At 41.6% G+C, this 16,328-nt stretch overlaps 1 protein-coding gene across 2 annotated transcripts in view; it reads right to left on the bottom strand.

Annotated features, from left to right (window-relative positions):
* The window catches only part of LOC124805016, a 117,196-nt gene that overhangs the window by 13,592 nt on the left and 87,276 nt on the right, over positions 1-16,328 (bottom strand). For both annotated transcript variants that reach the window (XM_047265423.1, XM_047265422.1), the window contains one exon: positions 11,207-11,318. In XM_047265423.1, coding sequence (XP_047121379.1) covers positions 11,227-11,318 — 92 coding nt within the window. In that variant the 3' untranslated portion in view covers positions 11,207-11,226. The remainder of the gene's footprint in view (positions 1-11,206; positions 11,319-16,328) is intronic.

Genomic DNA, 16,328 nt, shown 5'->3' with positions numbered 1-16,328 from the left:
CAAGAAGCACCTAATCCAGTACTGTCACAGGCATCTGCTATCCCATCAAAGGCAGAGCCACCTGTCAAAGCAACCACATAATCCGCTAACTTAGCTGCAACCATTGTATGGTACTGTACCTGGGTATGAACACTAACATGTTGTCTGTCTGTGTTGAGTTGCCACCACCATACTGTAGCCAAGACACAGCTGGACCATCCAGCTGCTGAACATACCAACAGCAACATGATATCCCTGACTTCAACAACTATTTCACAGCCTGTGCCATCTGGGTTCCTCCCACCAACAGCAGCTTTTCTGAACTACACAGGTGGGAACACTCCTGGCAACCTGTCCTCCACTTCCCCAATGACCCCGGCCTTAACATTCACTAGCCCAGCCTTCACCTGCTTACCCCTTCTTGGCTCCCATTCCAGCTCTATAAATGCCTTTTATGCTGCCTATGCACCTGAATATTTCTTTCCCCTTCTCTTTTCTTTGGAACGGGTGGTAGCTGTCGAAGTGGAGGTATTGCTGGTGGTTAGTAGATGTGATATGGATGGAGGTACTGATGTAGCCATCTTTCAGGTGAGGGTCAACCTCTAGGAAGGTGGCTTGTTGAGTTGAGTAGGACCATGTGAAGCAAATGGGCAATAATTTGTTGAGGTTCTGGAGGAATGAGGATAGGGTGTCCTCACCCCTGGTCCAGATCACAGAGATGTCATCAATGATTCTGAACCAAGTGAGGGGTTTAGGACTCTGGGTGTTTAGGAAGGATTCCTCTAGATGGCCCATGAATTGGTTGGCATAGGATGGTTCCATGCGGGTGCCCATAGCCATACTTCGGATTTGTTTGTAGGTAATGCCTTCAAAGGAAAAGCAATTGTGGGTGAGGATATAATTGGTTATGGTGACTAGAAAGGAGGTTGTTGGTTTGAATCTGTCAGGCATTGGGAAAGTTAGCGTTCAATAGCAGTAAGGCCATGAGGATTAGGGATGTAAGTATAAAGGGATGTGTCACCAACAGTGACGAGCAGGGCAACATGAGGCAGAGGGACAGGAACAATGGAGAGCCGGTGGAGGAAATGGTTGGTATCTTTTATATAGGAGGGTAGGTTCCGGGCAATAGATTGCAGGTGTTGGTCTACGAGAGCAGAGATTCTCTAGTGGAAGCACAGTAACTGGCCACAATAGGGCGTCCTGGGTGGTTGGGTTTATTGACCTTAGGAAGCATGAAGAAGGTAGGAGTGCGGGAAGTGGTAGAGGTGAGCAGATAGATGAACTCTGGGCAGAGGTTCTGGGATGGGCCTAAGGATGTGAGGAGTGACTGGAAATACTGCTGAATTTCTGGAGTGGGGTCACTGTGGCAAGGTTTGTAGCTGGAAGTATCTGACAGCAGGTGGAGCCTTTCTGCCAGGTAATCCTTGTGGTTCAAAACAACAGTGGTGGAGCCTCTATCCGCAGGTAGGATTATAAGGTCAGGTTCAGTTTTTAGATGGTGGACTGTGGTTCTTTCTGTGAATGTAAGGTTAGTTTGCATGTTGAAGGATTTAGTGAATGATGGTGAGGCAAGGTTCCAGGTTAAGGAATTTTGGACAGTTAACAGGGGGTGATCTAGGGGCAGTAGGGGTGGATCACATTTGGATGCAAGAGTGAACTGAGTTAGGAAGTGTTCAACATTGGTCTTTGGTTGAGTCTGATTGGTAGGGTTGGTGGCGAAAAAGTGTTTCCACTTTAGGGACCAGCAGAAGGAAGAAAATTCTTTGGCAAGTTCTGCATGATTGAATTTGGGAGTGGGGCAAAAGGTGAGACCTTTGGAAAGGACTGATATTTTTATGGGGCTAAGGCTTCTGGAGGAAAGGCTCATGACTGTGTAACAGGTCTGCTTAGGTTGTGGATTCTGTGTGGTGGTGGGAGAGAGAGTTTTGGAGAGTGGAGTAAGTGTAGTAGGTCTGCGAGACAGGGTTTGTCAGCTATGAGGGGGCATGGGGAAGGTTTGGAGGTTGTTATAGTGGTGGTGGACGGTGGTACTCCAAGGTGGAAGTAGGAAGTGAGCAGGGTGGAGAGCTCTCCACTCACTACACTAAAAGCCCTAATGCCCATGGCCTTACCGCTATTGTACACTACCTTTCCCAACGCCCAACAGATTCCGAACCAACAAACTCCCTCCTAGTTGCCATAATCAACTATATCCTCACCCATAATTACTTTTCCTTTGAAGGCATTACCTACAAACAAATCCGAGGTATGTCTATGGGACCCGCGTGGCACCATCCTATGCCAACATATTCATGGGCCATCTAGGGGAATCCTTCGTAAACACCCAGAATCCTAAATACCTCACCTGGTTCAGATTCAGTGATGACATCTTCATGATCTGGACTGAGGGTGAGGGCATCCTAGCCACATTCCTCCAGAACCTCAACAACTTTTCGCCCATTTGCTTCACCTGGTCCTACTTAACCCAACAAGCCACCTTCATAGATCTTCACCTTCACCTCAAAGATAGCTACATCAGTACCTCTGTCCATATCAAACCTACTAACCACCAACAATACCTCCACTTTGACAGCTGCCACCTGTTCCATACTGAGAAGTCCCATCCACACAGCCTAGGCACCCGTGACCATCGCATCTGCAGTGACAAACGGTCCCTCTCGAAATATACTGAGGGTCTCACGGAAGCCTTCACAAACCTTAAATATCCTCCCTACCTTGTAAAAAAAAATATCCTGTGCTCCTGTGCCTTATCTTTTCAGTCTCCCTCCACCTCCCAAAGTCCCACTGTCCAGCCACAGAGGAGCATTCCCCTCGTAACTCAGTACCACCCAGAACTGTAGCAACTGAACTACATTCTCCACCAGGAGTTTGACTACTTCTTGTCATGCCCTGAAATCAGAAATGTCCTGCCCACTACCCTTCCCACCCCTCCCACAGTGGTAGTCTGCTGTACGCCGAACCTACACAATATACTCGTCCATCCATACACAACAGCTGCTCCCAACCCCTTACCTCATGGCTCATACCCCTGTAATAGACCTAGACGCAAGACCTGTCCTATACATCCTCCCATCACCATCTAATCCAATCCGGTCACAAAAGTCACCTATCCCATCAAGGGCAGGGCTACCTGTGAAATCAGTCATGCGATCTACTAGCTAAGCTGCAACCACTGTGCTGCAACCAATAAGCTGTCTGTCCACATGGATGGCCACCGACAAACTGTGGCCAAGAAACAAGTGGATCACCCTATTGCTGAGCATGCTGCCAAACATGACATCCTTCATTTCAATGACTGCTCCACAGCCTGTACCATATGGATCTTCCCACCAACATCAGCTTTTCTGAATTGTGTAGGTAGGAACTTTCCCTGCAATATATCATAAATTCCCATAACCCCCCTGGCTTCAAACTTCATTAGTCATTGTCCTCACCCAACCAGCCCCTTCCCTGTTCCCATTCCGGCACTACAAAAGCCTCATTCCACCACTGCAACCCAGTCTTTTTACTTCTCTCCTTTTCCACTCCCCCCCCCCCCCCCCCACCACCACCTTTGCCTGCCCTCTGTCTAACCTGCAGCACTTCACTGTCCGCCACCCCTATCCTACTATCCCTCCCCCTCCCAACCCCAGCCCAGTCTCTTCCTTAATCCCACCTAGTCGCTACTCCCATCATGTAGTGGTGCTGCTCTGCTCGCAGTGTGGCCTCATTTGTGTGAGACTCTCTCTCTGTGTGTGTGTGTGTGTGTGTGTGTGTGTGTGTGTGTGTGTGTGCGTGCGGTCTATTTTTGATGACGGCCTTACTGGCTGAAAGCTTTATTTTTGACAGTGTTTTTGTTGCGCCTATCCGCAATTCAGCATCTCCGCTATATGGTAGTAGCAGCTTTCCTTCACATAATATTGTTAGCAATAATTATGTTATTTAAGTGCACCATATCATTTAAGCTTAAATACTATCCCATACAGCTGCAAACTGAAAACTTATTCACAAAAGAGTTTTGTACTGTAGAACATTCACAGTTTGGATTTTTCATTGATAAATATGATATTGTTCTACCAAACAGTTATTTATGTGAACAACATATAATACATGTCACTGATGGTGCTTCGAATTTTATAAAAGAGAAGTAAGTGTGTTCAGCACTTTCTTCCTGGTTAATATTAAGATGAGTTTTTAAAGTGCCATTAATTACTGAAGGACTATTTTCAAGTTTCCAGCCAATTTAACAATTCTATTTATACACAAAATTTTGATGACTGGTCCAAATTCCTTCAGATGTTCCCAGCAAGGCCCTTATGTGTGGTCACTGGCAGTACTCCAACCAGAATATATTATTGGTTTCAAATCTCTGTTTGTGGTCAAGCTCAACTTTTAGTACCAACCATACACTTTGAGGAGTTGTAGTCTACCACACATAACAGGACTGCAGCATAGCTATATTGGCTAGCAGAATTGCTTTTCTTTTTTCACATTCTGCAGTTTCTGCTCTTCATTTTGGAACATCACAATATAGTGCATAAATTTGGAACAGTCTACTCAGTTGGAAGTCTGAAAACAACTCCTCCGCAAATTTTAGAATAGGTGCAGTGTCAGCCAAAGTATTTTCTCTGTACAATGCTTTGGTGAGCAATGTGTCTGTTCCACGCAGCCAACCATTCTGAAAAAAGCCTCGAGTATCACATCAGTTAATATCACTAACAACTGAAGGATCAAAAGGTCACAATGCAACATGATGCTTATAGGACTTTTCATTACATATATACAGGATGAAGAAAAATTCACACACTCAGACTTTGCAGCGCAATACCTCACATACTAAAAAGTGTATGACTTTGCTTCTGCAGTTTGCCGATAGGTGGCAACAACGGTAAGTAGCGGTCGAAAGAAACAAATCACAGACATCAGGCAGTTAGCTTGGATCTCGGTCAACATAACCTCATTCAAACATTAGTTGATTTGTGTCTGCATCATAAAGTTGTTCTTGATTGAAAATTTTAGTTTACGTGCCAAATTCTCATCATTTGCGGGAGGTGTTACTGTTTTGTTTCAATACGGAGAAAACAGCAGCTGAGTCTCATCAAAAGCTCTCAAGCACTTATGGTAAGGATGCTATTAGTGAAAGAAAGTGTTGTGAGTGGTTTCAATGCTTCAAGAACGGTGATTTTAACATCATAGATTGGCATAGTGGTGGAAGAGAGAATGTTTTCGAAGATGCAGAATTGGGGACATTGCTGAGTGACGACTCGCATCAAACTCAAGAAGAATTGGCACAATTAGTGGAAGTGACACAGCAAGCCATTTCAAAATGTCTCAAGGCTAAGGGCATGATTCAGAAAGAAGGAACTTGGGTCCCGTGTGAGCTGAAACCAAGAGACATTGAATGGCATTTGTGTGTTTGTGAACAGTTGCTTCAGAGGCAAAAACGGAAGGGATTTCTGCATCGCATTGTGACCGGGGATGAAAAATGGGTTCATTACGATAACCCTAAATGCAAAAAATCATGGGGATATCCCGGCCATGCTTCCACATTGACAGCCAAAACTAATATTCACGGCTCCAAGATCATGCTCTGCAAGATAATGCTCTGCATTTGGTGGGACCAGCTCAGTGTCATGTACTATGAAGTGTTAAAACCAAGTGAAACAATCACAGGTGCTTGTTATCGAATGCAAATAATGCATCTGAGCAGAGCATTAAAAGACAAACAGCCGCAATACAGCAAGAGGCACGATAAAGTGATTTTGCAGCATGACAACGCTCAACCCCAAATTGCAAAAGAGGTCAAAATGTACGTGGAAACGTTAAAATGGGAAGTCCTACCCCATCCACCGTATCTCCAGATATTGCTCCCTCTGACTATTACCTGTTTAGATCAATGGCGCATGGCCTGGCTGACCAACACTTCCGATCTCATGAAGAAGTCACAAATTGGACTGATTCATGGATCACTTCAAAAGATGAACAATTTTTTCAACGAGGGATTCGTACACTGCCCAAAAGATGGGAGAAAGTAGTGGCCAGCGATGGAAAATACTTTGAATGATACATGTGTAACCAATTTGTTTCATTAAAGCCTCAAATGTTGGGGAAAAAACGGCAGAAGCAAAGTTGTATACCTTGTAGCAATGCAAAAATGTCTGTCACAAAATTTCGCCCTGAGAATATTTCTGGCAGTAAATGAATGTTAAAGATTGGCAATCTGGCAACATTGTAACTACATGTTCATTAACTATCTCTGTCAGCATATAGGATCACTACTGTGCAGTTGGTGTTGTGGATAGCGTTTTGGGTTAGTATGCAGAAGGTTGAGTGTTCGATTCTGCAAGTTGTGGAAGCGAACTGTTTCACACCACTGCATCTACGAGATTCCGGACTTGTTTTCTGTGTACATCCACAAATGGTCCCATCGATTATTGTTCTTACCATGTTCAGGTCCATTACATTCCATTAGGGCCTTATGTCTCCAGTAGTGCTAGCAACGTCCTTTGCACATAGTTTCCAAACTCGGTTACCAGTTATACATATCACCATGGAACCACTAATTATGCCTTTTAACACTGAGTCTGATAAGTGCATTCTGTTTAGTATCTCCATACGGTATTACTATTATTATCTTCTTTCCTTTCTCAGACCTTAGGTCTGGAAAGTGACGCGGACCTTGATCAAGCGTGACTTCCTTTTAACTGTACGGTATATGTTACATTGCATTTAGGAACTTTCGGATAATTGAACATGTATCAATAATTACAGGTTTCTGTAGTTGTATATATACGTTTAGATGTAGCTGTATTGCGTTGATGTACTGGTGGATATTGTGTGGTATGACTCCTGTAGTTGATAGTATAATTGGTATAATGTCAACTTTATCCTGATGCCACATGTCCTTGACTTCCTCAGCCAGTTGGATGTATTTTTCAATTTTTTCTCCTGTTTTCTTTTGTATATTTGTTGTATTGGGTATGGATATTTCGATTAGTTGTGTTAATTTCTTCTTTTTATTGGTGAGTATGATGTCAGATTTGTTATGTGGTGTTGTTTTATCTGTTATAATGGTTCTGTTTCAGTATAATTTGTATTCATCATTCTCCAGTACACTTTGTGGTGCATACTTGTATGTGGGAACGTGTTGTTTTATTAGTTTATGTTGTATGGCAAGTTGTTGATGTATTATTTTTGCTACATTGTCATGTCTTCTGGGGTATTCTGTGTTTGCTAGTATTGTACATCCGCTTGTGATGTGATCTACTGTTTCTATTTGTTGTTTGCAAAGTCTGCATTTATCTGTTGTGGTATTGGGATCTTTAATAATATGCTTGCTGTAATATCTGGTGTTTATTGTTTGATCCTGTATTGCAATCATGAATCCTTCCGTCTCACTGTATATATTGCCTTTTCTTAGCCATATGTTGGCTGCGTCTTGATCGATGTGTGGCTGTGTTAGATGATACAGGTGCTTGCCATGTAGTGTTTTCTTTTTCCTACTTTTCTTCGTATCTGTTGATGTTATGTGATCTAAAGGGTTATGAAATTGCAATGGTGTAGCCAATGTATTTATATGAGTGATTGCTTTGTGTATTTTGCTAGTTTCTGCTCATTCTATAAAGAATTTTCTTAAATTGTCTACCTGTCCATAATGTAGGTTTTTTTATGTTGATAAATCCCCTTCCTCCTTCCTTTCTGTTTAATGTGAATCTTTCTGTTACTGAATGTTTGTGATGTATTCTATATTTGTGGCATTGTGATCGTGTCAGAGTATTGAGTGCTTCTAGGTCTGTGTTACTCCATTTCACTACTCCAAATGAGTAGGTCAATATTGGTATAGCATAAGTATTTATAGCTTTTGTCTTGTTTCTTGCTGTCAATTCTGTTTTCAGTATTTTTGTTAGTCTTCGTCTATATTTTTCTTTTAGTTCTTCTTTAATATTTGTATTATCTACTCCTATTTTTTGTCTGTATCCTAGATATTTATAGGCATCTGTTTTTTCCATCGCTTCTATGGAGCTGCTGTAGTTATCCATTATGTAATCTTCTTGTTTAGTGTGTTTTCCCTTGCCTATGCTATTTTTCTTACATTTGCCTGTTCCAAAAGCCATATTTATATCATTGCTGAATACTTCTGTTATCTTTAGTAATTGGTTGAGTTGTTGATTTGTTGCTGCCAGTAGTTTTAGATCATCCATGTATAGCAAATGTGTGATTTTGTGTGGGTATGTTCCAGTAATATTATATCCATAATTTGTATTATTTAGCATGTTGGATAGTGGGTTCAGAGCAAGACAGAACCAGAAAGGACTTAATAAGTCTCCTTGGTATATTCCACGCTTAATCTGTATTGGCTGTGATGTGATATTGTTTGAATTTGTTTGGATATTAAGTGTGGTTTTCCAATTTTTCATTACTATGTTTAGGAACTGTATCAATTTAGGATCTACTTTGTATATTTCCAATATCTGTAGCAACCATGAGTGGGGTACACTATCAAAAACTTTTTGGTAATCAATGAATGCGTAGTGCAGCGACCTTTGTTTAGTTTTAGCTTGATGTCACCTCTGTATCTATTATCAGTTGCTCTTTACATCCTCGTGCTCCTTTGCAGCAGCCTTTTTGTTCTTCATTTATAATTTTGTTCTGTGGTGTATGTGTCATTAATTTCTGTGTAATGACTGAAGTTAATATTTTGTATATTGTTGGTAGGCATGTTATGGGGCGATATTTTGCTGGGTTTGCTGTGTCTGCTTGATCTTTAGGTTTCAGATAAGTTATTCCATGTGTAAGTGTATCAGGGAATGTGTATGGGTCTGCAATGTAACTGTTAAATAATTTAGTTAAATGTGAATGTGTTGAGGTGAACTTCTTTAGCCAGAAATTTGCTATTTTATCATTTCCAGGGGCTTTCCAATTGTGCGTAGAATTAATTGCTCGGGTGACTTCATGTTGCAAAATTATCACTTCTGGCATTTGTGGTATCATCTTGTATGTGTCCGTTTCTGCTTGTATCCACCGTGCATGTCTATTATGTTGTACCGGATTTGACCATATGTTGCTCCAAAGGTGTTCCATGTCTGTTATGTTTGGTGGATTGTCTATTTTAATGTGTGTGTTATCTATTGTCTGGTAAAATTTCTTTTGGTTTGTGTTGAATGTTTGGTTTTACTATTATTATTATTATTATTATTATTATTGTTATTATTATTATTATTATCAATAGAAATGGGGAAACATCATGTCCATTAGCATTAGGGAAACAGCATAATTCAAAAACTAACGTTTCACAAGTAGCAATGTCAGGATGAATCACGCAGAAAATATCTGTAAGAGAAGTGATCCACGTTAAGTACACCAGCCCAACGCAATTAGTGATGTGTTCATACTGTATGCACTGTTCATCAGACAGGGACTAGCTGCTAGAGAAGTAACGCACCCACAACAGACTCCATGTATAGTATTTTCTTCTTGTGTCATTCTAAAACAGTGTGGCATAAGTATGGCATACACAAACAATGATTATGTGGATATGCTTCTGGACATTGGTGTATCTGACTGCCGGGCTGGTGCTGCTGCTCATGAACATGCTACTAGATATCCTGGTTGACCTCATCCAGGTAAAAACGTGTTTTGTTGTCTGGAGCCATGCCGTTGGAAGACTAGTTCTCTTCTTTCACAACAACATGACAGAGGTCATCCATGGACTTGCTGTGCTCCAACTACTGAGGAAGCTATTCTGGACATCATACCATAAGAGCCCCAGAGAAGTACACATAGCTTACCAAGGCAGCTGCGTGTCTCGCAACGCACAGTCATTGACGTACTGCACGAGCATGGGCTGTGCACCTGTCATTATTCTTTAATGCAACAGCTGCATCCTGCAGATGGTCATCTGTGGAAGCAATTCTGTGGAAGGTTCTAATAACAACAGGAAGCCAACGGCGACTTCATAAACACTGTAACATGGTAAGATGAAGCAGCATTATCTTGTGAGGGTGTCTTCAATATGCACAATTCCCACCATTGGTGTAACATTAATCCGTACGTCACCCACCACAGAGGATATCAAGTTTGCTTTGGCATCAACATCTAGGCCAGAATATTAAGAGATAGGATTTTGGATCCGTACTTCTTGTCTGAGTGGTTGACTGCACGGAGGTATCATGCATTCCTCTCAAACTATCTGCTGACACACTGGACTATGTTCCTCTTCGTGTTCCACAGAGGTTATCGTTCCAATATGATGGTGCACTTTCACACTTTGGAATTAACGTGCAATGGTATTTAGATAGAAAATTCTCAGGGAAATGGCTAGGATGGAGAGGTCCAGTTGTATGGCCTCCGTGTTCACCTGACCTTAAGCCCTGGGTTTCTTTCTGTGGGGACAACTGAAGGAGCACAAGTATTCTACTCCACCGACGCATATGGAAGAACACAGTGTGTTCATGCTGTTCTTGTAACTGTGGACGCAGCCATGTTGTGAAGAATCCAGAGCTGTATGATCCAGCGGGTCGTGCTGCGTCTGGACATGCAGGGGGGTTGCTTTGATCATCTGCTCTGAGGGAAAGGTATTCCTTTGTAAACGTCATGTGGTCATTAATATGGAAATTATTGTCACTGGTTGCTAATGTGTTACATCTCAGAGGACTCACTGCATGTAGCGTAAATGACTAGTAGATACTGAATTATTTAACAGTTCAATCATCTTTACCACCTCGAAATTGATATTGTTTTTGTAGTTATTGCGTTCTATAACAGGTCATTTGTTTCAACTGTCTATTCTCACTTGTCTGACCAAGTTTTCATTATGTTCACCATTACAAAACACTATATTATGTAAATGTCAGATAGGTGTGGCTTAAGAAATGGCGTATACTACAGTACTGTATGGCAGAATGAAACTGGCAAATAAAAACAAATATGCCTCAGCCCAGAATTGAGCCCTCGACTTCCTGCATGCTAACCCAAAATGCTATCCACTACACCAACTGCACATCACTATTCCTATGCCAACAGAGGTAGTAGTTGTACATGTGATTACAGTGCTGACAGGTGCCAACCTTCAATGTCCATTTTCTGCCAGAAATATGTACAAGATGAAATTTTGTGACAGACATTTTTTTTATTGCTAGTATGTGAGGAACCGTGCTACAAAGTCCAAGTGAGTGAATTTCTCTTAAACCTGTATAACATGTTACTTAAGTTTATATCTGTAACATCTTCATCTTCACAGTTTACATACCTGGCAACATGCATTTACTATCATGTCAGTTCACTGTATTCTGTCCAACCATGGTTTGGAGCACCCAGGCGCAATACACCAACTGATCTGTCCTTAGATGCTGTAATTAAATCTGCAAACAATTTCAGGAAAATAATTTAATACTGAGTGTACAATACTAGGACTACAAACGAGTCATTGCCATTTTCAAACTGTTATCTCAGTTTACTGAAATGTGTCAGAATCAGGTGTATTCATCATGAGAGAATCAAAAGAATAACGACTACTAGCTAGAATTTTGAAATAATACCTTGCTCACTACTTTATCCCAGTCATCACATGCCTGTCCAAATAATCTTTTTACTGTGAATGGAACAGTGGCAGTGATGGACTAAACATAGGATGGTGTGTGTGTGTGTGTGTGTGTGTGTGTGTAGGATGGGCGGGGAGGGGGAGGGGGCGGAGAGGGGGGAGAGGAGGATTACTTTTACACTGAGTTGCCAGAACTGCTGAACAACCTTTACTGCATGAACTAAGAAGAGACTGAAATTTTCCAGTTAATCCAAGACACAATTACAGTACCCCATACCGTCAACTAAATAGTAAAAGCTTTCAAATTTATATTAGGAATCCTTGAATGACATTGCTCGACTTTTTATCTGTACGTTGTATCCTTCCAATCATTTACTCAATGTAAGTTGTGCATGATTTAGATTTTAACTGGTGCAAAATATCGGTAAATTCTTGCTAAGTAAGAAGATGATGAAAAGCTAATATCAATAATAAACAACTGTTGCAGAAAAATGCCTCAAATGTATCCATTATCAACTGTTCAGTTACGTTGTGTCTCACTGAAAGAGAACTGCCTCTCCAACCTCTTTCACCCAGTGAGATCACCTGAAATATAGTTAATTATTAAGACAGATGGATCAAAAACAGTGTTTTGGGAGAGCATTTGCCTTCCACTTTGAATGACTGACATAAACCCTTTAAACATGCAACAGCTTTATTGGATTCAGTTGCATCAGGTCCTCCCAAATACGAGTCACACCTAAACTGCTTTGCTACTCCAAACCTTTGAAAAATATTTGACAAGGGAATGATCATACACCTAAGGGAACAAAGAAAATTTGCTATTAAGTTCTGGGTTTTACATAATGTTTGACATTTGTCAAAGCAGTCATTACTATTATCTAATATTGTCTTTCATTTTATGGGTGTTGTCATTGTTGTTGTTGTTATCGCTGCTGTCGTTTATGGTCACCGGATTTCTTCTCGTGCATGCATTTTTCCTACACTGATGCCAATATTTATCACAGCTATAATACTATTCTTAATATTTTCTTCTGCTACCTCTAACTTGTCAACTGCAGTCTCCATAATTCCTAACTTATAAAAGACAAAACTGTCCTATGCTTGGAACATCATAGTGCTTTACTGAACATGTTCCTGAAGGCTGCGGTACTCCACTGCATTCCTCCAATTTTCGAACAAAAAAACGCTGTTAAAGGGAGACCTACAGAAATAAAAATGTCAGAAATGAATCCATATATCCTAATCACACATTCATAAAATCAATGAGATTCAAAATAACCAACACATCACAATTTGGAAAGAACGGTAACCCAAACAACACTAGAAGAAAAGAATAAATTCCACACTCATCATTAAAGCTGTTAGTGACCCCACATGGTGACATTATGTTCTCACAAAAATCTTTGATCGTTACCTAGTGGCATAAACTGCATTAAAGTAACAAAATACAGAAGGAAAGTTCTGGTAGAACGTAAATATTTTAAGAGTAAAAGGGACCACTCACATAATAGTGGAAGTGTCGAATTATCGACAGTTACACATAAAAGGGAAGGCTAACTTGTTACCTTTTGGAATAAATCCTTTCTTGAGCTAAAGAACACACACACACACACACACACACACACACACACACACACACACACACACACACACACACACACACACACACACTGGCAGGTACACTATGTGATCAAAAGTACCTGGACACCCTCAAAATCATACATTTTTCATATTAGGTGCAATTTGCTGCCACCTACTGCCAGGTACTCCATATCAGAGACCTCAGTAGTCATTAGACACAGTGAGAGAGCAGAATGGGGCACTCCGCAGAACTCACGGACTTCGAATGTAGTCAGGTGATTGGGTGTCACTTGTGTTATACACCTGTAAGCAACATTTCCACACTCATCAACTCCCTAGGCACACTGTTTCCAATGTGATAGTGAAGTGGAAACGTGACAGGACACGTATAGCACTAAAGCGTACAGGCCACCTTGTCTGTTGACTAACAGAGACCACTGACAGCTGATAAATGCGGCAATCAAATGGTAGGGTGTGGGTATGGCAAATGCCTGGTGAATGTCATCTGCCAGCGTGTGTAGTGCCAACAGTAAAATTTGGAGGTGGTGGTGTTATCATGTGGTTGTGTTTTTCACGGAGGGGGGCTTGCACCCCTTGTTGTTATGCATGGCACTATCACAGCACAGGCCTACATTGACGTTTTAAGCACATTCTTGCTTCCCACTGTTGAAGAGCAATTCGGGGATGGCAATTGCGTCTTTCAACACGATCGAGCACCTGTTCATAAAGCACGGCCTGTGGCAGGTTGGTTACACAACAATTCGATCCCTGTAATGGACTGGCCTGCACAGTCTTGACCTGTATCCTATAGAATGCCTTTGGGGCCTTTTGGAACGCCTACTTTGTGCTAGGCCTCACACTGATATCGATATCTCTCCTCAGTACAGCACTCCGTGAAGAATGGGCTGCCATTTCCCAAGAAACCTTCCAGCACCTGACTGAATGTATGCCTGCGAGAGTGGAAGCTGTCATCAGGGCTAAGGGTGGGGCAACACCATACTGAATTCCAGAATTACGAATGGAGAGAGCCAGGAACTTTTAAGTCATTTTCAGCCAGGTGTCTATAGTGTACAATGCAGGAAGTTGGAGGTTCTTAAAATCATCATCATCAACAGCCATTTGGTATTTAGGCCTGGGTAATAGCTTCCTTTAGACTTCCCCACAAATTATGACCTCTTGGAATACAGAAAATTACTTGCTTAGTCCATCTATTATTCATTTGCCTTGCTCCATATCTTTCCCTACTCCTATTCATTAACATTAAAGTCACTATTAATCAACTGACTCCATGACTTCATTGTTAATTTGTTCTGTTTTCTTCTCAATGCATTACTTTAGTCTTCTTAAGATTTATTTTCATATCTACCTCCAAGCTTTCTCTCTAAGTTATTGCATTAGTGGTGAAAATTTTATCTGCACTAGAGGAAAACAGTACAATCAAAAGCAAGTTATAAATGTTCCCCTCTTTTTTTCCCAGTTTAGGGCACTGTGAATGTCCTCTACGATTGTTGAGAATAGTTCTGGCGATTTGAAATCTCCTTGTCCGACTGACGTTTACAGTTCGAAAGTTTAAGGCAGCTGTAAGACAGACATCTTCAGCAGTATACTGAAATAGGATCAATTAATATCTTGTTGTATACGTCTGGTTGAAAGTGTCAAAAAATTTGTTAAATCTTTGACTCCTATGCAACGTGATAATTCATTTCCTTTGCTTCATCCTACAATTTCATTCTCAACTTGGAAATTGTCCATTATGCTATAGTCACTTCTGAAATCAGTTTGGTCCTTTGCTTCATTACACAGTTTTTTATGCATATTTTAGTGAATACCAGTTACATTAGGAGAGAATTGATTTATTTCAAAGATATTCTGTAAATAAGTTTGCCGTTATCTTTCCTTCAGTTTTAAATGTTCCTACAGATGTTCCATCACGTTGGGTAGCCTTTCTTTTCTTAATGCCAAAGATGACTGTATACACCATCCCCAGCATTATTTCTAGAGTGTAGTTATTTTCATGATTAGCTATGTGTTTAGCTTTCTGTATCATCTCTTTAACTACACAGACATTTAAAAACAATTTTATTTGCTTGCGCATTTGTATCTCAGTTGTTAGTTAGAGTGCCTTCACACGTAATAACCAAGGAAATGTGGTATACACCCGACATCTGATTTTCTTCTTTTTCTTGATACTGTAGTCTTGCTACTTAGTTTATACCGAAATTAATAAGAAGTGGTAAGAAAGCCGCCGTAAAGTTCTGCAATAGCAGTTGTAGGCTGGTAGTCATGGTGTGGAAACATGCGAGTCAGAATAACAAGTACACAGGACTGCAAGACGGGCTAGCCAAACTCAGTGGAAAACTGCACCACACAATGGTAATAGCCGTAGCGAGCAGGCGAATGTCACCACAGTAGGGCAAGACTCCTGTTATGGACTAAATGATTTGGTGGCAGGTTTTGGTATAACAAATGGTCACCAGGCCCAAATAAATATCTGCATTTTGAAGAGAGACACTTCGGGGTTCGGCAATACCACGACACCAGGGCCATGTTGGATGATGAGATGACTGAGCATCATCATCAGCAGCCACAGGTTTGACACTAGTTTGGGTTAGCTGCCAGCAGCACTGAGATGTGTGTGGGATTTGGTGCCACAGTGCTGCTGACCTGCTAGCCGCCATCCGACTGATGCCAGTGAGCAGCAGATCTTGTCCCACACACAGCAGTCTCTACACGTCACCGCGATGAATTCATGCAGGGCTGAGTCACCAGGAGACGCTGTTCCCCAGAGGAACACCATCACAGCACAATACACAGTGCCACTGATGCCACATCCATGACCTACTGAGGCTGCTGGCCATCCTCTGGACTGTTGTCAGTATCGCAGGGAGTCTATGTGTGAGAAACTCCTTGCCGAAAGAAGCAGCCGTCCACAAGCCAGCGCTGGCAAGGGCCAACAGAGTGAGGTGTGTTTGCCTTGCTAATGATGCAATGTGTAATTGAAGTTCAATAAACACCTTTCTTTCCGTCAGCAGTGTATCCACGGGCCTCCTGGCCCATTGTCACTACGACTCACCCGACTGAGTGCAACAACACACATCAGACTGGTGTCAGCAGGGGATCTTCAAGCCAATCACCATTCCACTTGCTCGCAGCAGGGGGAGCAGATATGCCTGTTACTACCATTCGTGAACAAAGAAGATTGCTCGACTACTGCAGGGGTTGGGGGTGGGGGTAAGTGTAGTGTCAT

The sequence above is a fragment of the Schistocerca piceifrons genome, chromosome 7 (genome assembly GCF_021461385.2).
Source record: "Schistocerca piceifrons isolate TAMUIC-IGC-003096 chromosome 7, iqSchPice1.1, whole genome shotgun sequence".
Classification (NCBI taxonomy): Eukaryota; Metazoa; Arthropoda; class Insecta; order Orthoptera; family Acrididae; genus Schistocerca; species Schistocerca piceifrons.
This window is presented reverse-complemented; position numbering and strand designations above follow the sequence as displayed.